Here is a 23,150-nt window from a genome sequence, read left to right as displayed (position 1 = left end):
ATGGTTTCGAGTTGTGAAGAAGATATTGATGAATCTTTTGTCACTTTTTTCATACACTTCAAATTAGTGCAATCATAAACAAGATATCTCAATCTTCTAGACAATAATAGTCCCTTATCAGATTGAATATGCTTAAACTAGCTTCAATTCCTTTTACAAGCCCGTGAACTTGCTCCTTGGCTCAATAATCTAGAAGCAAGCACTGTATCTCACAAGTGTCTGCTCCTAAAGAGCTTCATCAATGTCAACAAACATCAACATCAATATGCAAGACGTCCTTGTGACTTGTATATTGAGGTTCAATTCCCAAATTTACTTGCAATTTTAGCATGTGGTTAAGGTCCTGTAGTGGCTTCATAAAGCTCACTTGTGACTTCGTGATATAGGACCATCATAGTGGCTGAATAATCTTTTGTCACCTAAAAAGACTTTGCTTTCATTTTTTGGTCTGTTTAGTTAGTTTTCATGATGGGTTGGTTCTGATATTTTTTTTGAAGTATACATTATGAGTTCTATTATGTGGTTCGAGTTGTGTGTTTGGGAGTCTAAGTAATCTATTATATTGTTATTAAGGTTATTATCATGCCTCTAATTTGGCATTAAACCTGACAGAGGAATTGTCTTAGGATACTATGATTTCACAATTTTTTCTCCTAATGTCAATAGTGAACTAATTTTCTCTCCTAATGTCAATAGTGAACTGACAACAGTTCATGATTACCATAACATATCACAGGGAAATAGGATTGCTGCACATATATATCATACAACAATCACCTATCATACATCAATATGAGAAAAATCAAGTCTAGAAAATTCCCTATCATACATGATAAAAAAGTTTTGCTACAAAATCTTACCAAGAATAGAGAAAACAATAAGAGAAGAGACACCCTATAATGTCAGGCACTTTTCATTAACAACATTGATGAAATAGTTTAAAGGAGGAGAATTAAATATTGTGCCACCCTTGAAAATAATTGTAAGATTTGGTAATTAGAGTCTGGCAATACCCGAGACATTGAATCATAGATCAAATTAGCTCTGTACAAGTCTTATTCTTAGATACAACAGTCATTCTGAATGTTGCAAGGATTATCTGGTATTTAGGCTCTACAATATAGGTCAAGGTGGTGCCAAAATCAATGATAGTTCCCTAAACATCAATACTCCAAACCTTGGGATGGATGGGAAGAAGAACCCCATCAACAAAAACTTTCTTTATCCCAATGTAGTAAAAGGTCTCTATAAATATGTTCCTTAGAAAAGGAGAGTAGCTCATCGATTTCTTCAATGACTACCTCAATGGTGTCTGCCCCAATATAAATTAACTTGTGTGGGGGGAGAAATGGTGGAGTCCACCAAGTAGTAAGAAGTTTTATTCCAACAAGTTTACCAAGTTGTGAGGTGAATAAAATAGGTCCCTTCCCCAACCCCATTACATAATATATTCCAACAAATGCTTAACCTATAAAACTAGGTCCTCAAATTTTAATCCCACAACTAAATGCCACATTGGGGATTTTCGTACTCTCTCCTAAGCTTGTATTGAGTTTTTTAGTCTCCATAGAGAAAATCCTAGTTCTATCAGGGAGATTATCACAGATATGGTAAAACATGCATGAACTATGGATCCTTGTGCAATTACATGAAGAATTCGAGAGAGGAGAAACTAGTTGACAAACTGGTGCATAGTAATGTACTGGCATAAAACTTGACGAATGCCCTACAAAGGAGGTTGATCGAAGATTTATATGGAATTTCCCTTTACAAGTAGAACACTAATGGGTAATTATATTTATTAAATTAATAAGAGTTATATTGGCTTTTGTATATATTCTATATTAAATCTTAGGCTTATATTTATTTGTACATAATCGATGGTGCATTTTATCAAATCAACTTGGTTGATTACCTCTTAACTTGAAGGATTCTATGCAGTAGGAAATGGGCCATTCACAGAGTTTTAAATGAGGTTTCTAGAAATTTTCCAGAAGAGCTTTGTCTTTGCTAGGTAGTAAGTATTATGCAATTAATATGGAATTATTTCTTTCCTTTGTAGTGCTTCTCCTCTACTAAACTGATCTGTGTTAAATTCAAGAAGTGCATGATGCTTGGTGTATATTTCAGGCCAAATGGTGATTCCTTGTTTCAAAGTATAATTTATTCAAAAGCTTGCTCTGCCCAATTTATAGAAGAATTGTCTCTGCACTATTTAGTAAGTATAATTTGTAGTTGATATGAGATTTATACTTTATAAGTTTATTGTCTTTCTTATATTACTTCCTGTATTGAATTCTTCTTAAGTATTTTATTGTCATTATAAATGCATTTTTCACATGAAGTCAACTACCTTATATCGTAATAAATTGAACTCCATTTTAATAGGAATTTGATAATTCATATGACCTCCATCAACTTCTCTAAAGTGTATACATTTGCACTGTCTTCATAAGGTTTAAAATAGCAAAAGATAGAAATGGGAGCTCAAAGACCTCCAAAGCCTCTAGCAGCTATGAGGTAAGTAATGAAAGCTTCACTAAAAGATTGAAGCACATATCGAATTTGAATGCTTTTATTATCATATTTGAGATTCTGCAAAGTAGAGTTCACATAAAGCAACAAAATTAAAGCTTAAGAAATTAACAATCTCATATATATCTGGAAGTTACAATCTTTATAAATAATGTAAGGAAATGAAGTAAATCAGTTAACTCTCTTCTCTTACTAAACAGACTGACTACTTCTCTTTTTACAAAAATAATTTGACAACTATGAATTAGGACAAAAATAATGTATGGAATTTTGTCAGAAGTTTATAGTTGTCAACTTGTTGTAATGGTAAGCAGATACTAATTAACCTTTACTAGGACCTCACAAGGCTCACTAATAAGCCTTCTTAGGGTTTACTCCAAGACCCCACATTAGTATAATTCTTTACTTAATCCTCCTATTCTTTCGAAGGATATCTGTACCAATTTCCTACTTCAATATTCCACTTTAACAAGATGCAAGACTCAAAGCATCAAGATTCATTCAACTCAGCAAGGACTTCAATAGTGTTGTAGTAGGATGGAGGGATCCCATACAAGTCTATTTTATTAGGTTCAAAGTGCTCTTTCTCACAAAATTCCATGGTTTCTAACTAATCTCCTCAAACCCTTATTTTAGGGCTAGTAGCCTTTTTCCCTAATTAGGCCTCCAAATTTTTCATTTTGAAAATATTTCAAAAAAAACTCAAGAAGATACCAATTAAGTTATGGTTTTAGAGAGCTTGAATATTTTCAAGGTTTTAGTTCTTCAACCCCTCCGTACAACTCATTCCTATAAAATAGCCTACTTACAAGGGTTTTAAGACTTTACTTGTTCACGAGCCTTACAAAGATTCAAAAGGAACACAAAATGATTCAAATCCTTCTTAGTTCTTGGAAACTATACCTTTAGATATTTCTTTACATACTCCAATCCTTGATTGGCACAAACCAATCAAACTACTCCTCTATCCAAACCCTATAACCATCAAGTCACCTTGTCAGGTATGCCTGAATCCACCTAGGGATTAATTCCAAAAATAGAAGATCATTTCATATTGACCCCAAGTTATTTATAGTTCCCTAATAGATTCCTAAAGGTTGTTGTGTTCCAACAATTATAAATCAAAGTAGAGCAATTTCTATGATAACTCCTAATGTAGAGGAAGGGTGGTTGGTATTAAATACACAATAATAGTTGCAAACTTAAGAGACTTAGATACTTGTGCCTATCGACAACTTCATATTCTTCAAGGAATTAACTTGTTTAAGTCTATCACAATATTCCTAGATGTTGACTTGGTTTCTTAAACAACCAATTAACTGGCACGAAGATCTTCAAGACTCTAAGACAATACCATACTTCTATAAATTTGGCTCAAATGCACAATACCCTACTTGTCAATCCTGCTGCATGCTTGGAATGGGGACAACTTTGGTTTTCCTCAAAATGTTTGACAATGTAAAGACACTTCCTAATACCCTTTTTAAAGAGTTTTATAACATATCAAAGGATTGTATATGGTTACCATAGACCAATAGGATTATACATAATTGTACCCCACATCTTTGCATGACAATTCATCAATTTAATAAGGGACATCACACCTGCTATCCTTATCTCTCCAAACTCATACTAGAGTGGTGAGATGACTACAAATGATCAAATTTCATAAATGATTGACCTCTTGGGCCCTGCAACACCACAGTCCCTGAATCTTGACTCAAACCTGATTTGACCTCCCTCAAACTCTTACCTCCACACACTAGGAATAAGAACATTTATGTTGAAAAAAATACTAGATTTGAAGAATGCCAATTATTTTGTTACTTTTTGGGATCATATTGATAATATAACATATGTTTTGACTTTATGGTACTCATTTTTGTGTTAATGCTCTATAGATAAAGGTGAAGCATCCTATAAGCAAAAATCTTGCAATCACAAAGAATTTGCCAGCAAAATATTCTAGCATGAGGATTCTTCTTCTGAGGAGGTTAGTCATTTTGTTATGGATAATTATTTGTAGAAAAAAATCATGTTTCAGTGGAATCACACAGCTTATGTAATTTTGATTTTCAATAGTGAACAAATGGTTAATTGAAATGCCTTATTTCAAATTGAAAATCAAACAAAAAAATTGGTGCTCTCTAAATGATGAAGACATTCATTGTACTTTTCTTGCATAACATTAATAGATATTTATTTTTTTATCTTTAAATGTTGCTATACTATCGTGATATTTTTCATTTTATAATTTTTTTTTGTACTTTGTGAAAGAGAGATAAGAAATTTGTGTTTAATATTATTCAAAGTACATTATAGGAAACACATAAAAAACCAAGTTCTTTGGGAAAGAATAACTCAGTTGTAGTGAAGAATGGGTTAGTTGCAGCTTTAAAAAATGGTAAAGAAGAATCAAGCGAGGACAAGTCTTCTAATGAGGTACTCCATGGTTAAGCCAAGTCTTCAGTACATAATAAAGAAACTAAATTTCATAAATTGTTTTTTTGATAGTTGATTTGTTTAAATATTGCCCATCAAAAATTACTTAGTACATCTCATCTTTTTTCTGCACAGAAGCTTGCAGTTCTGAAGAATCTGATAGTGAAGAAGATGAAGAAGATATTGTGTGAAAGGTATATTTGGTGTTCTTTTTAAAGTGAAAATGTGACTAGAAATTTTGTATATTTTCATATTTCACATGTAGAAAGGTCAGATTGTAAATAGAGGTGAAGCCATATGGATTTAAGTTTCTTTATTATTTATAATGCTCTCGATTCCTCCTTTGTAGTTGTAAAAATACTTGTTTATTTTCACCTTTCTAGATACTTGTTTATTTTAGTTTGGCAAGACAATGAAATATGTCCTAACTCCTACTTGGTTCACAGACCTAACTCCTTTCCTTTTTCTCCAAGTTTTGGCTTTACTACTATGGAAAAGAAAGGGGTGTTTTTCACCTTGAGGGTCTTCAAAAACTCCTTCTCTCCAACCATCATCACACTAGATGCATGTTGGATCTCCTTCCTATCTTCTGGCAGTGGTCTCATGGTGTATTCCTTCCTAGTTTTAGAGATGATGTAAACATTTCTCCTTCCATCATGCTTAGAATTGACATCAAATTGCTAGGGCCTACCTAACAATAGGTGACAAGCATCCATTTTTGCAACATCACAGACAATCTTGTCTTTGTACTCCCCTATTTGAAATTGAACATGAACTTGTTCATTTACTATGACCTGCTGTTCCTTTTTAACCATGAAATTTTATAAGGGTTAGGATGAGTCAACTTCTTCAATCCAAGCTTCTCTACCATTTCTATTGAGGCTATATTATCATTTGAACCAGAATCTACAATAACTTTGCAAACCTTACCTCTTACCTTGCAGAGAGTTCTGAATAATGTCTTTCTTTGGAGAGGTTCTTGCTCTGTGATAGTCTTTAGCAAGGTTCTATTGAACATTAGAGACTCTCCTCTCTTTGGATTAGCATTTCCTCTTGCCCCTTGGTCACTTTTCCCATCCTCCTCTTGAGCCAAATGGACTCTCCTATTCCTTTCTTGGCTACTGCTACCCATTTTCTCAGGAAGTGCTTGTATGTAGCAAGTGCAATATGTAGAGGTAGAGTTATGGAAGGTCAACTATGTATTTTTTTCTTTTCATTTTTTATATTTCTTTATCTCTTTATCAATCAATCTCTCTATCTATACCTCTTTCTATCTGTCTTGCTTTAGTATTCATTTCTATATGTGTCTTCCTCTTACTACTCCATTTGTAGGTTACAAACAAATCATCCTTCTTCCACCAACGAGTCATTTCATTCAAGAAAGACCATGTCTGATGATATCAATGCACAAAAAAATAGGGAGACAATTGCTAGACTGTGGTCTAACTTAAAAAGAAAAGGTGATGGAAAATGTTATTGTCCTTGCAAAAATTGTAAGGGCTTAAAGACTCGAAGATATCTAATCAAAACAACTAAGGAACATTGTAGGCAACATGGTCACATTGAAGGAGGAAACGAATATCGTCCATTGGTATGTATTTTAATAATTTGTAAATTACATAAGACATGATTTAATGATGAGACCATGGTCATGGCTAATATAAGGTCATCATTTTCATATAGGTCAACATCCTTAAGTTTCATGTTATGGACCATGACAATTCAAAGAGTGCAGATTTCCAAATGAGGGAACATGGAGGTGTGAATATTGAGGTAGAAGGTAATGATAAAATGGAAGAAGACCACAATGATGAAGATCACGATGATCAAGATGATGATGATGATGATGATGATGATGATGATGACGATGACGATGAGCTTGATGTACCTATACTTGAGAAGACACACGAGTCCCTATATGAAGGCTCCAAAACAACTCTTCTTTCCACTATATTGTTGTTGGAGAACTTGAAGGTTATGAATGGTTTATCCAACATAGCAATGACATGTATGTTAAGGTATGTCATCTTCTTTCATTATTTTACTCATACTTCCCTTACAATTAACATTGGGTTCATGTAGCAATTAATATTCTTGAAATTAAAAAATTATATTTTTTGTCATAGGTTGATAGGTGAGAGTTTTTTACCACCATCAAACATTCTACCTCGCTCGTATCGAGAATTATCTACCATTATGAAAGATATTGGAATGGAGTATCAAACAATACATACATGTCTTAATGATCATATTATATATCATAAATAGCATGAATTTGCAACACAATGCCCTATTTTTCATACTTGTAGATATCAATTAGATTGATTAACAAAAAAGGTGCCTCACAAGGTTCTTAGGCATATTCCCATTATTCCACGTCTGTAACAATTATTCAGGTGCAATAGCTTGGCACAATTTATGGATTACCATGCACACAATAGAAGTCAAGATGACATTATGCAAATGCTTGCAGATGGTTCGGCATTTAAGGAAATGAAGGAAAAATGGCCATACTTTAAAGAAGAACCTCATAATCTCAAGCCTTCATTGGCAGCAGACAATGTCAATCCTTTTGGAGAGATGAGATCTACTTACTCGGTGTGGCCTATTTTTGTTATCATTAATAACATACCTCCTGTCCATAAAGAGAGAGCACATAATGTTGACACTGATTGTTCCATGTATTTTTTGATTTAATGGTCATCTAAATTAATTTATTATTACTAATCCATCAAAATGGTCATAATAATTATGTAATATTTTTGTTCATTCAACTAGGTAAGTACCAAGTTAAAGATATCAATGTATATATTAAACCCCTTATTGACGATTTGATGGTGTTATGGAATGGGGTTACTATGCATGACATCTGTAGACCAATAGGACAAAGACAATTTCAATTTCATGCAATGCTTATATGGACAATACATGATGCCCCTAGGCTAACACATTTTTGTGGTATGTTCTCTTCTTAACACCTCTTTTTTGGTATGTTATAGTGACAACACAAAGTTAATACATTTAATCCAATTATACATGATCTTGTAGGTCTTCAAACAAAGGAAAAATTTGCATGTCTAGTTTGTAGTCCAAAGACAAAATCTCGTCATTCCAAAAATTTAAGAAAGTAGGTGTTCGATAAGAATAGACACTTTCTGCATATAAATCATAAGTACCGAATTATTGAAAAATATTTTTTCAATGGGAAAGAAGAGACTAAGTCAAAGCCATAGAGAATGACACCTCGCCTACGAGAGTTGGCATACAATAAAATAAATTGTTGAGGTAATGTCATTCCATTTGATGGTTTTTGTTTCAAATTTATATTTTGATATTGTGTTTTGTTTACTGATGATATAATTGATGCTTGTGAAGGTCGTCAAGGCATCAATGACCAACTTTCAAAAGGACTAAAAATTTATCCTATGTAATTTACTAGGTTGTTGTACTATGAGCAACTCTCGATTGTACATTTGTTTGATCCTATGCATATTGGAAAGAATGTAACAGAGACATTATGGAAAATCTTGGATGGAAGGTGTGACAAAGACCAAATTGTCAAAACTTGTAATGACATTGAAGAATCCAACCATGCAATGAAAAATGGCATTCAATCAAATAACAATGGAGACTAGATTGATACAAGTGCCCTTGGTAGTCAGAGCAACAGAGCAATGCTATAAAAGAAGTCATTAAAAAATACGATTTCCCACAAGATTTGCTGTGAACATAAACAATCTCATATCAAAGAAAAGTGAATTTGGGCTAGGGTTGAAAACACACGATTGACATACATTTGTTAAGGTAATTCATGTTATTTTGTATTCACTATATATTTTTATACTGCATGTAGTTTTATTTGCATTCTTTTATAAAATATTGACAAGATCATTTTACAAATATTGCAATATATTCAACCTCTATCTTTCCCACACCACTTTGCCAACAATGTCAAATAGGTTATATATGATCTTGAAAAATACATGAGGTAGTTGTCATCTAAAGAAATCAATAAAGAAGATATAAAATATTGGAAGAGAAAAATTCCTCTTCTTATGTGTGAAATGCAAAAGTGTCTACCTCCAAATTTTTTCAATGCACAAGAACACTACCTCATCCATCAAGTTGAGGAGATTGAATTGTGTGGACCTGTACCAACCAAGTCAATGTGGATGGTTGAGAGACACTTGAAATTTTTGAAAGGCTTAGTTCAACAGAGAGCACATCTTGAGGGTTCTATGGTGGAAGGATATATTGTATATTGGACCATGGTGTACATTAGTGAATATCTTCTTAAGTTTGCAGCAAAGATCCATGTAGATCATATTTGAGATCTCAACTCAATTAATAAATTTGAAGGGGAGTGCTTGATGAGAAAAAGTAGATAGAGGAAAGTGAGAGGTAAATCTAAGATGTTATTGTAGTTAATTAATTCTTATAAATCTTCAATATAAATTATTTATAATTGGTGTATTTTTTTGATACAGGTGGTCAAGAGTGGGATGCAATACATTTTTATATTGTATATTGTGAACAATCTTGATTGGATGACAGTATGAATTGAACGATGTCAACAAAATGGTTGCTCGTTAACATGGGAAGGTGTTGCTTCACTGGTTATAGAAGCTCATAGTAATGGAGATTCCAATGTTATGCCGATGGTAGTTGATATAGTAAAGGGTTTAAGAGGCGAAGAGGTATGTAGAAATTTATTAATGATCATAACTTGATGCATGTTTCATATCAACTCACAATTAGAATAATTTACACATGCTTCAAAAAAATTTAAAAAGTTGGATGACACAAAGAAAACTTGTGATTCTGGGATAATTGCAGTTTTCAAGGTCACCAATATATCATCTAAAAATGACATATATCATCAACAATCTCAAAATCAATACTATTGCATCTTGGATGATATAATTGAGTGCAACTTTAACTCCTTCAAAGTAGTTCTATTCATCATCAAATGGTACAGGTTATGAATAAATTAAAATGATCGAGATAGAATGGTTGTTCAACATGATAATAGATTTACAATGATTAATACAAGGTCATTTGAGCCAGTTAGAGATGAGCCCTATGTTCTTCCAAGCCAATGTGAGCAATTTTTTTACTCAGAGGTTCCACATAAACAGGGTTGGTCATTTATTGTTAGACATGATCCAAGAGGAAGGCCGATAAAGTATAATGTTATGGAAGAAGAAGATATTGAAGATGATGAAGAAGCAGATGAGGAAGATCAAGATGATTATGATGACGATGATGGTGATTATGATGATGATGATGATGATGGTGATGGTGATGATGGCAATGATGATGGTGATGATGGCAATGATGATGGTGATGATGATGATGATGATGGTGATGGCGATGATGGTGATGATGATGGTGATGATGGAAATGATGATGGTGATAATGATGATGATGATGATGATGATGATGATGATGAGGATGATGAAGAAGAAGATAATCAATGATTACAGACATCGTCACCCCTTCTATTGATGATCTTGCATTCCATATATAAGGTAAATTTTTTCATGTTTATGATGTTGCATATTGTTCATGTTGTCTTCTAAGTTATTTGTACCATACGCGTATCATGTAATTTTTAGCTAACTTAAGATAAATGATTAACATATGTAGGAAATATGATTACATATTTATTGCGTTCAATTCTAATGATTACAACATATGTTATTTATAATTACCATTATTTATATTATGTCTTATTATCACCCTTTTTGTAAACAATCAATTGACTATAGACATCATCACCCCTTTTGTTGATGATCTTGAATTCTATATAAGATAAATTTGTTCATGTTTACAATGTTGCATATTGTTCATGTTGTCTTCTAAGTTATTTGTAGCATACACGTATCATGTAATTTTTAGCTAACTTAAGATAAATGATTAACATACGTAGGAAATATGATTACATATTTATTGTGTTTAATTCTAATGATTACAACATATGTTATTTATAATTAACATTGTTTATATTGTGTTTGATTATCACCCTTTTTGCAAATAGTCAATTTACTACAGACATCATCACCCCTTCTGTTGACGATCTTGCATTCCATATATAAGGTAAATTTGTTCATGTTTACGATGTTGCATATTGTTTATGTTGTCTTCTAAGTTATTTGTAGCATACGTGTATCATGTAATTTTTAGCTAACTTAAGATAAATGATTAACATATGCAGGAAATATGATTATACATTTATTATGTTCAATTCTAATGATTACAAAATATGTTATTTATAATTATCATTGTTTATATTATGTCTAATTATCACCCTTTTTTCAAACAGTCAATTGACTACAGACATCATCACCCCTTTGGCCTGGATCATGCACAATGACATGGATTCGTAGGTATAAGTCAATAAATAGACATAATTTTCTTATATTATTCTTGTTTATCATTGACCATGTATGTTATAAATAGACATATTATGTAATCATATAATGTATATATAGACAAAGAAGGTTTGTATAGAAATATAATTGTATAATCACTTTTAACTTACTACATTTTATATCTCTCACATATAGACAAGGAAGAACTACCCGTATGAGTCAGACTTGATTATTCTATATATATTATTTGAATATTATCAAATTTCCATTTGATGGATTGCAGGTGCCACCAAATAGGTACTTGTCAGATCTATCTACATTGAATGAGGGAAATAAGGAAATGGTAGATGAAAGCTCTACATACGACTAAAATAGGGAGATCAACTAGAGGTCAAAAGATTAGAAAAAAAATTTGACAAATGCATGTAATTTTTCCTTGCTAATGGGGAGTCATGTTCTTATGATGATGAGACCAAAGGTGACATCAAGGTGCCCTTTTGGTACACACACATTGAGAAAGAATGGTACCCAATGAGCTACCTCCAATTAACCTAGATTTTTGTGTTAATGATAGGATATATCACATTTCTCCATCCTCATTACATGGTTTGGGCCTATTTTCCATGGATGGGATAAAGGTATGTTACAATAAAGTTGTCAAATTGTTCAAGTATGTTAGTCCATGTTACAATTACATTGATTGGATGCGGATTGTTCGATATAAAAAAAGTATGTGTAGGTATGCACTATCAGCTAATTATATACAATGGAAAGAAAATGATCAAAGTAAAAGATTTGCTATGTAAATTGATGAGAGACCAAAAGAAATAGGTAATATTATAGGTTTTATAAATAGTACGTGACCTACCTCAACTAGTAAGCAACCCAATTGCATATTTGAGGTGCGTGAGGGGAATGAAGTTTTTGTTTGTGCAATAAATCAATAAGTGGAGGGAAATAATTGCTAATAGATTACCATTTAAATCACATAGATACAAACAAAGTTACTATCATGAGGGTTTTAAGTACTATATACCATTTTGTTAATAAGTTTTTTTTTGGTGTCTATTACTTTCAGTTAGCTAAAGTTTTTATGTTTAATCTTTGTGATAGGATGATATGGATCCAACAGATGATAGAGGTCGTGAGGATGTTACTCCCACCCATTCTTCAGCAAGGGTAAACCGTATTAAAGTTGTACAAATTAGATAGTTGAAATTTTTTATATTATTAAATTATTTTATTTACAATTTTTGAATTTTTATGATAGTTTTACTGATATTCCTCTCACAATCTAATGTTTAGGATAAGCGAAAAGCACCTACAGTAACTACAAAGCCACTAGCTACCCCTTCTGATGATGATATTGCAGAAACTCCCAATGTAAGAATAATGTTGAAGAAAAAAATAAAAAAATAAATTTAGAAATAATGAGAACTTTGGATGAAGAAAATATTCCATTCGAGCAGATGATGAAGAGGCTATCTGATTTGACAGTGCAAGCTCATCGTTATGAAGTAAGCAAAAATGAATCTTTAGTTATAACAAAAGTTCAATAAAGATTTATATTTTATAATCTTTTATGTTGTGAAGTAAAATATGTAATATGTGTTCTTGTTACAGGAGTTTTTGGCAACTGATCCAGAACCTAGTCAAGGACAATGCGGTCAGGGCAGTAGTAGTAGAGCTCCGACTGCCACCAGTAAAATAATCTTTTAGTTGACAAGTTACAAGGAATTTTTTATTTTGAACATTCAAAAAATTCTTAAGTTAACTCTTACTTTTATTATTTCAAAATGTCTTTGCTAACGATGTATTATTTAGCTCATCAAGTGCAGGAGACTCCTAGGAGGTCGACGGATGTCCATACAAGATTGCCAACTGCAATGTCAACAACAAGGGCATGTCTAGCTAGTAAATTCTTGTTTTTTAATATTTGGTTTTGTGTTAATTATGAGTTGATAATTTGTACTTTTATCTTGGGTGCATTACATAGTGGATTTTTTTTTGTGGTAGGAGATGCACCGTCTACTATGCTAGAGACAGATCATAGTGCAAGTATTGGTGATAATTCACCATCATTTCTTGGAGCTACTTGTGTTTCTAGCACAGGAGCTATACAGATGTCATTGTTGATTGACAATGATGAATTGATGCCTTTAAAATGTCCTAAGATTCCAAGTACTTTAAATAATTATTTTTTATATTGTAATATGCATTTACCTATTCATAAGAAGCTTTGGATTGATTATCCCATGACATTTTTTGCAGGAAATGATACATTTTATAGGAAGCTTTATGACCTCACACTGCAAATATTTGGGTCCACCATACTTACAAAGTGGAACATCATAAGTGAAATAATTTTATCCTGCTATTTTTTTTCCATATCATTAATTGGTGCAACATTTTCCCTTTCATTCAGGTCTTTTCTTTTACTAGCTATATCTAACAATTTTGTGTTTTTTCTTAAAAGATGGAACTTTCAAGATCAAAAATTAAAAGATCAACTCATCAAAGATTTAGAGCATGAGTTTGGTAATAATATTTTTGATCATAAGAAAATGTTACAAAAAGCTTACAAACATCTTAAGGTTGTGAGGGACTCATATAGAAAGAGTCTCATCCTAAACTCAAAGTATGAGCATCCTCCCTTTATTACAGTGAGGGAATGGAATGAGTTCATTTTGGGTGCAAAGGAGAAAGGGGCAGATGATCAAAGAGAAACTACACCAACAAGTGCAAGAAGGTATGCAATAGTATTAACTACCAGTACATTAATGTAATAATGCACTAATTAGTACTAATCTTTATATCTATATCATCTAACATATTTCAAACTTTTCATAGGTTGCAGGACATGTCAAAGGCAACAAAAGCTAGGCTGGAAAAGGTTGAGCAACACAAAGTTGGCTGTGGGGGATATTCTAAAATCAAAGCATGAGTTGTAAGTATCAATAAATGAATTACACAGAAAAAATATTTATAAAATGCAAATAAAATGCAGGGCACTGATTTTAATCTGGAGGCCATGGAAGAACACAAAAGAATTGCCTTCAGGCAAGGCTATGCAGTCGTGGCTGAATGCCTACGACAAGCTTCCATTACCCCAACCGAATAGTCTTCTACATCATGTGCATAGGTAAATATGCCAAAAAATATATTATAAATTGAATACTTGAGCAACAATCTATTTGATAATAATGTGCATGACATTGCAATGTAGCCTGTTAATCGTGACACAGATCATACGCCCCATCATGAAGCCCCTAATGTGCATCGTACTATCCATGGAGGTGTTCATTTGCTATTTAAAACTAATTATACAATTATTAATACAATTTAACATCTTTAATTGAACTTGGTGTAACCTTTTTGTGTATATTTTAGAGGATGTAGAATCATGTCGTGTTGAATGAGTGCCAAAGGATGTTAAGACTGATCAACAGGTAGCTCATGTCGCACATTCAGGTAAAGAAAATCTATATATTTTTCTTTTAAACTAATTTATTGATTTATAGTTATTTTACTTAAATAAAAACTCATAATTCACTAATATAAAATGGTGTGAATTTAACTCATGAAGTACTTGTTATTGTAGTGGACCCCCCTTTGGTGCAGCGGCCTCATGATGTTCCTTAAAGGATGAGGAGGAGACATGCATTAGAACTAGTAGAGGAGGGGGATGATGAGGACATTGATATTCCTCTTAGAATTTTCATGAAAAAAAAAATAGCAAGAAAGCCAAAAAAAAATGATTGTTGTGTCTTAATGAATTTTATGTGTTAATGACTTATTTATGAATGTTGGGTGTTAATGAATATTGCGTTAATGAATTATTCATGAATGACTTACTCTTGAATGTTGCATGTTAATGAATTATTCATGAATGTTGTGTGTTAATGAATTATTCATGAATGTCGTGTGTTAATGAATTTTATGTGTTAATGAATGTTATCATGTGATTATAATGATTGAATGTTATATTTCAAAAATGGATGAATGAATGAATGTTATTAAATGTTAATGGGGAATTTAGAGTGAAGTTAGGTGGGGGGAGGGAGGGGCCAAATGAGCTTCCACCTTCACGTGGTTGGCCTTGTTTAGTAGAGAATATTAAACTATTTTTGAAACTAAGTGAAGCTCAAACTTTAAAGATAAGCTTATAGTTAATTGTGATAACCAATTAGCAAGTCCAAATGAAGTTCTTCGTTACAGGTACCTTTTTAGTTTTTAAAGCACGATGTCATATTTTAATATTGTGTAGTTTTTTTCTTAAGTCAAAGTATTCTTTTACTATAAGAACATAATTTATGACTTGTTTTCTAAACTAAAAGTATTAAATAGTCAAAATTGTATTATTTTCCATGCTCAATTTTCATATTAATGTGAGATGTTTTAAAATAACCATCTAAGAACTATACAATATCTAATTAAAAAAACCCTACATGTTCAAAATGTGGTGCTCTTTCTAATACCAATGCATTCCAGGCAAAGGCTAGTTGTGATAAAGATTTTAAAGAAGCATTACAAGCTCTTAGGGAAGCCAATGTGATGTGTCATATGAAGTAACTGAAATCCTGGTGCATATCTTTGTCTGTTCTAGAAATATATATATTTTTCATTCATCGGTATCAACTAGGTTAGCTTCCAATTTCAATTTAAGCTAAAATTTGAGTAAAACTTTGGAGCTAATAAGTTCCAATGAAGATGTTAAAAAAAATAGTTGATTGCTGTTGATATTAGGTTATCAATCTATTGAATATATTATACATGAATATATAGAGGAGTTGGAAAATCTGCCCAAGACCAAAATACTTGATTTGTTTCACAGAAACTATGCTCCTATTGTCATTGTAAGCAATATACTCAACGATTTGTTGGTTCTCCATAATTTATCTACTCATCTACAGTTCCTTCCAATAATCCATTCATCATTTACAACTTCATAATATGTATTGTACTTGATGAAATTTTGTTTGTTGAATCTTAATTATTTATGCAGTCATCCTTTACAACTTAATAATTGTATTTTTTGTATTAGGTTGGTGTTGGCCTAGCAGTATGCCAACAAATTAGTGGAATCAGTAGTGTTGTATTTTACACTAGTGTAATCTTTGAGGCTGCTGGTGAGAAGCTACTTTAGGATATTAGATGTTTCTCTTTCATTTCTGCTGATATAAATGTGTTCTTTTCTATTTTAGATGTAATATAATTGTTCTGATTAGATAAAGTGGGATAGGGTTCAAACCCATACAATAAAGAAACAAAAAGATCATAAAAAGTAATATCAAGTTGAAACTACAGGCAAAAGGAATTCATAAGAGGTCAAAAGACTTTTGGACTTTAATGTAATATAATTAATTTGGACTTCATTGTAGGCTATTCTTTGGGTTAGATAGCATCAGTTGCAATTGCTATAGTTTAGGTGCCAAAAATGGTCAATTCCAAAAAAGAATATCTTATTTAGTTCATCTCAATGATCAAACACATTTTTCTTACTTATTAATTAGAAAGTGGTGCTTAGAAGGTGCCAAAGATAGTAGTAGCTGTATTGTTGATGGACAAATCTAGTAGGAGACCACTTCTAATGGTATGAGTTAGGTCCTGAATATGACTATTATAAGGACATTTACTGTGTATTAATTTGAACAATAATAAAGATAACTTTCTTCAGATTGCTATAGGAGGAATAAGTATCAGTTGCCTTATTGTTGGATTGTCATTCTACATATTGGTAATTACACTTTCCTGTCATTATAACACTTTATGTTCACTAACTCAATTTAATGGGATTTAATTTCATTTACCTAATGCTCATGCAAAATAAAGTAGCCATTTCTCTTGTTAAATCATCTAAGACTATAAAGGGAATGCCATTGTTGTGTCAATGTGTTCAAAAGAAAATTTTAGAGTTTTGAATAAGGGTTTAGTTTAGCTTAATTGTTTTTATAAATTAATTTTTGACCATTTTGTTAAAACCCTTGTAGAGCAAGATAGTATAAATCTATAAGATCGTCTTAATTCTATAGGGGTTTAAAATTGAGAGGGGGTCTTTATTTAGAGGCTAATTTTTTTATGATATTGCTATTATAATTTAATTGTGTAGTTTTTGAGTCAAATTCATTGATCTATGTTTCACAAGTAGCGATTGGCACTAATCTATCTAGTAAAGCACTAGGACTTTGGCCGAGGGCACTCATCCCAGTACTATTTCAACTTAGAACTCAATTAACTATAGAATTTTGTCTATGGTTAAACTCACTCTGATTAATTTTTTAGTGAATTTAATTGTATGAAGTTTATTTATTCTGATTATATTTCATATCTATTATTGAAACAAAAGAAACGTAAGAAACTAAAGTAAAGATCCCATCTTTTACAAAGTATGGAAACAAAATTAGACCTAAACCATGATCATAAAGAACATAAAATCTATAAAAACCTAAAAGATGCAAAGAAATAATAAGAAGCACAATAATGAAATGAGCCTAAAAGACATCCATGGATTAAAGAATTAAAGGAGGAGAGTGCATATGACAAGAGTAATTGGATCTAATCAAAAGTCAAACCCAATACTCAATGAGTGGTCGTGAGTTCACTCCCATGAACCTAAAATGAGCTATCAAAATGAAATGAAAAAATCTATGTTAAAAAACTCCTAAATGGTGACTACTTGAATGAACAAGTGTCATACATGTATGGAGGACCAATTAGAATTAAAATTGTAAGTGTGGTTAAATAAAATAAATATACTAACAAAATCTAGTATTATGCACTACTGCATTAACAAAGAATCAATCCCTAGCTTATTAGAGACCCCACCAAATTCCAAAGACTTAGAAGCAGCCTCTTGTTTAGTATGAATCAGAATATGAGAGTTGGTTAACATTTTTTGTGTTTCTTTTTGTTTATTGTGACATTGGTTCGTTTTGGTTAATTTTATACTTTTCATTAGTTAAGCAATCTAGTTAGGGGGCCAAGGGCTGACCTTTGCACTATTAAATATTTCCTTACAGTTAGGAATGTTAAGTTTAGGCAAGAGACAAGTTAGAGAAATCAATGGTGGCAGATAATGAATCAGGGAAGAGTATTATGAGTGAGATTCAAACAAGCTCAGGAATAAATCTCAAGTATGTTGAGCTCATCCATGAATCAAAGTCTGATTTTAAAATGTAGAAAAATATGAGACTATTCATTATAAATTAGTTGGATAAAATTTTAAGTAGGAACTTGAGCTTTACCAAACATCCATATTATAGATTATATTGATTAAGATCATGTAATAAGTAGATCTTTCATGGCTTACGTTTACTCCTCTACAAAGGCTATTTATTGGCATTGCTTGTACATTTTTATTAGGATGACATTGTTGCAAGGATTGAAGATAGAATAGCAGCCTGGACCTTTCTTCCAAAAGGTAATAACATGTTGAAAAATGGTAGTAACCTAAGTCTAATTCATGTTGTATTGGTAAAGATTCTTTTAAAGAACTTGTATCATTCTGATGATGATTACAAGATGTTGCTCCATTTTTATAACATTGTAAATTCTTGTACAACTTCTTATGAAAAAAGAAGTTCATTAACTAGTTTCATTGAATGTAATTTTACTGGTTCAGGCTAGGCCCTTCCCACTTTATTTAAACAAGATTTCAATCATGAAATGACCTCATTAAAATGTAAGCCCTAATTTTTCCAATACTATAAAAGATCTTGGTTGTAAGTTTCTTTCATTAATATTTCTTTTATGGGTGTTTTTAGAGAATGGTGAGGCAATATAAATTTTACATTATGAAAATGGATAGAATTATGGACCTCATGTTGATTTTTTCCATGATAAGTTTAACAAAGAGGTGGGTGGTCATAGAACTACCATAGTGCTCATGTATTCATCAGATGTGATCAAGGGGGTGAGACTATTTTTTCCTATTCAGAGGTTAGTTTCTTTGCATCAAACACCCACTTTATGTGGTTAATCCATATCATAAAATGTAAGTGAGCTCTTATAAATGTTATTCAATTATCTTTGTTGGGTAGTCAGGAAAGTGATGACCAATTAAAAGACAATTCTTGGTCAGAATGTGCCAAAGGTGGATATTCAAGTATAAATACTTTGGAATTTTTTTGTTCTCCAAATTAACACTGACTAAGCATTCATGTTTACATTTAATAATCTTAAGGGTGAAAGATGAAGTGAAGCTTATATTCTTTATTTTTATCAATATAATTTATTTTCTAATTCATAGTCAAAACAAAAATGATCTATGAGATTATTGTAGTACAAGTGAAAAATGAAATTCATGTTTTTTTTTAATACAGTGAAGCCAAGAAAAGGTGATGCTACTCTATTCTTCAGTCTTTTGCCAAATGGGATAGCTGATGAAAATAGTCTGCATGGAAGTTGTCCTATTATAGAAGGAGAGAAGTGGTCTACTACAAAATGGATACATGTGAAGGTATACGACTTCATTAAAATGGGCACTTCTGATGAATGCATTGATGAAAATGATGATTGTGCTAAGTGGGCTACTACAGGGGAATGCATGAACAACCCCACCTATATGATTGGCTCTCCACATTCTGATTGGATACAAATTTACCCCTTTCCTCAACATCTTTCATTTCCTAAATATTTCAACATGTACAACAAAGTTGAGAAAGATCGTTAGAAACAAACCAGTACACAACTTCTAGTCCATATCAATAATAGGTAGACAACTCACCCACCATTTGGGGAGGTGAGTGAGAATCTACATACTATTTGTTTCCACCTTTGGACAATTTCAAGCCTTAAGTTCAGTAAGGTCCCAACTACAAGAGGAATGTGGAAGAGCCCATTTCGAGAGACAATAAAAAACAACAATTTCTAGATATTGACAATGTTTTATCTCAACTATCAAGCTTGATATGAATCAAGAAAACAACATTTAGAGAAGGTTTCACATGGCTAGAGTGGACCACATCAACAACAAGAGGTGAGGTCAAATCCATTATGCCACAAAAAGCTAGTTCAATAGAACCATAACATTGGGACAAGTCATCATTACCCTATGGAGAGTCATTAGAGGAAGAGTTAGATGCACAAATAGTCAAATAATTATCATTTGTGTCCCTCCAAAAAGTGACAACACCTCTTTGACATGCAAAAAGATAATCTATAACCAAATATCCTATGGAGAAGCATTGATGACTCTAAAAGGGGAGGTCCTCATAATCTAGCAATTGAGCCCATGACCTATATCCCCTACCATGAAAACTTGCTCCCAAAGGAGAGGATTGGAGATGCCAATGTCAACTAGAATGTGAGGAAATGTAGAATGACCTATAATACCCTTGTATTAGTATGAGTAATTTGGGACATTTTGGAATATAAGATTTATCTTAACAAATAACACATGAGACTGAATCAATGAAGGAATTGTAAGGGTGTATTTAATTATATGTTTAGCTTTAAGAATTTCAATCTATATGACATCTATCTACTTGACAAGTTCCTAAAAGGTTCTATAGGGTCTTGATTTAATTAATGCATCAACTGAATTATTAATAGTTAAAAGTATCTCTATCCTTAATGTACTAGTTGGGATTTCTTATGATGCTTAGAACTTATTTTGCATCGTACATTGATTGTAGTATATAGTTTAAATGCATCGTTAAAAGTGTACCTTGATTCATATTTATTCAATATCATGTTTTCAATTCCTTGGATCATGCTTTATATGTTGCTTAGAGTTCTAATTCAATATGACACTTGAACACATTGCTTATGAATAAGTATGATTTGGTGTTAAGCGAACCCAACTAAAAGATTATGCTTATGTACATATATGTATGCTTATTTTATTTGGCATGACTTTTGGATGAGGGGAGAGAGTTGTAGTCACTTCTTCAGGAGATATACACGATATCACACTCCTCCTTCCTTGCATGTCAACATTTTCTATGATCCATTATCACCTTGTCTTTTCTAGATCATTGTTTCAATAATGCATTATAGAGTATGATCAATGTTCTTACAATCCATCGTTAGGATTATTATTATTTTTTAATTCATTATATTGATGGGTGTTTGAACTCTTTGAAAATCTTTATTATAGACCAAGAAAGTAAGACTCCCTAATTTGTTTTTAGATTTAGTTATTTTTATCATTTTTCCCTATCAATATTTTAGATCATGTTCTATGATCTACCATCACAACTTTCGTGTTCTCTAACTTCCTATCTTGATCATGATAAGTAATAGATATGCACCATTGCCATAATGTCTTGTTAATAACTCATAAATATTGATGCAAAAGAGATTTATGAAGTCATATCAAAATCTTTGAAATTCATTAAATTCTGAGAAAAATAGTGTACACTAAGTAAAATACTTATAAATAGAATCCTTATTCGCTCTGAATTTCATTTTTTGAGTTGATTGTGTATTTTTGTAAACTCAGAATTAGAAATCATAGCTTTATCTATCATCATAACTTTTCTCTTTTCTAGCTCATTATCTTGTTCGATCCATTATAAACTAGACCACACTCATATGAAAAAGTCTTAATTTGTATCTTAAATTGGAAAGCTTGTAGACTTGATTGTAGGTATCTCTGAAATTATATTTATGATCTAGCATGAATTTTTGTTTCTTGTCAAGCTCACTATACTAAATGATACATCATGCCAGTTCTCTTTTTCACTAATTCACTGTCTAGATTATAGATTCTAAAATATGAATTGCAAAGTCGATGCAAGAATGTTATACATGGTCAAAGTGAACTATCCTCATTCTATTTGTTTTGTTTTGGTGTTTATTTTATAGGAAGAGTATTTGGGGTTGTTCAATATGATGACATTCTAACTTATGTCTTTTCAAAACTTGTTTAAACTATCCAGGTAAAAATGAAGCTTAAAGGCCACCAAAATAAAATTAAAGGCTTTGCATTTTCACACACTTTGAATGTATTGGTATCTTCTGGGGCCAATGCCTAGGTTTGTCTTCATTTTGTAGATCCATTTCCATCTCATTTTGTACATTCACATGTTTATAGATTCAAATTACTAAATATTTGGCCAATGTTCTGGCAACTTTGTTTTTGGAGCATTGATAGATGGGAGAAGTGAAAGTCAAAATTTTTACAAGTGCAAATAGGAAGATTGGTAGGATAAACTACAGACAGAAAAAAAAACTACATGCAAATATAACCAATAATAGAAAATAATAGATCACACAGAAATGAACACAAGGCACCAAGATTTAACATGGTTCACCCAATCCCTGGGCTACGTCCACCAAACAGAAAGTCCAATCTTATTACAATGTAGTGATTACAACTGAATTATAGTCTGTAATCCCTTACAGCTCAATACCGCCACAAGAACCAATTTTGCATCACAACATAATGAAAATACCTAACCCTAAACCCTTTTATACAAGTATTTTATCCATTTTAGGGTTACAACATGTCGGCCATATGTTGGCCATAATATGTCATCTACAATGTCGGCCACCATAATCTAACAAAGATCAGTATGCACAGTACTTTCCTAATCAGTCACCATAATCTAACAAAGATCAACACCACCAGTTGGGGATACAAGAGTACAGTTCCATAATGATCGAGTTTACTTGTTGGTTGTTCACGAGAGCCAGCTTGCTATTTACGATGCTTCTAAGTTTAACTGTTTGCATTATGTAAGTCTTTGTCAACAATTTAGAATTCAAATTTAGTAAGTGATAATGATATAAGCTAACCTTCTCTATATGAGTGTAAATTGATATCACATTTGTTTGTACTGCAGTGGACACATC

General features: G+C 32.0%; 1 protein-coding gene and 1 pseudogene across 1 annotated transcript; one reads left to right on the top strand and one right to left on the bottom strand.

The window, feature by feature from the left end:
- Positions 1–780: 780 nt before the first annotated feature.
- LOC149548097 (aspartyl protease family protein 2-like) lies at positions 781–2,380 on the bottom strand (annotated as a pseudogene).
- A 10,090-nt stretch (positions 2,381–12,470) lies between these two features.
- LOC149548096 (putative prolyl 4-hydroxylase 6) lies at positions 12,471–20,022 on the top strand. The gene is given in 9 exon segments (XM_089794226.1): positions 12,471–12,530; positions 12,657–12,734; positions 12,975–13,053; positions 13,176–13,252; positions 18,390–18,488; positions 18,714–18,771; positions 19,115–19,289; positions 19,391–19,455; positions 19,673–20,022. Coding segments are annotated over 9 exon segments (1,041 nt in total).
- The last annotated feature ends 3,128 nt before the right edge of the window (positions 20,023–23,150 follow it).

Source organism: Cupressus sempervirens, chromosome 7 (genome assembly GCF_028749045.1).
Source record: "Cupressus sempervirens isolate cs-2001-9-10 chromosome 7, ASM2874904v1, whole genome shotgun sequence".
Lineage (NCBI taxonomy): Eukaryota > Viridiplantae > Streptophyta > Pinopsida > Cupressales > Cupressaceae > Cupressus > Cupressus sempervirens.
The sequence above is the reverse complement of the archived record's forward strand: the minus strand, read 5'-3'. Positions and strand labels throughout refer to the sequence as shown.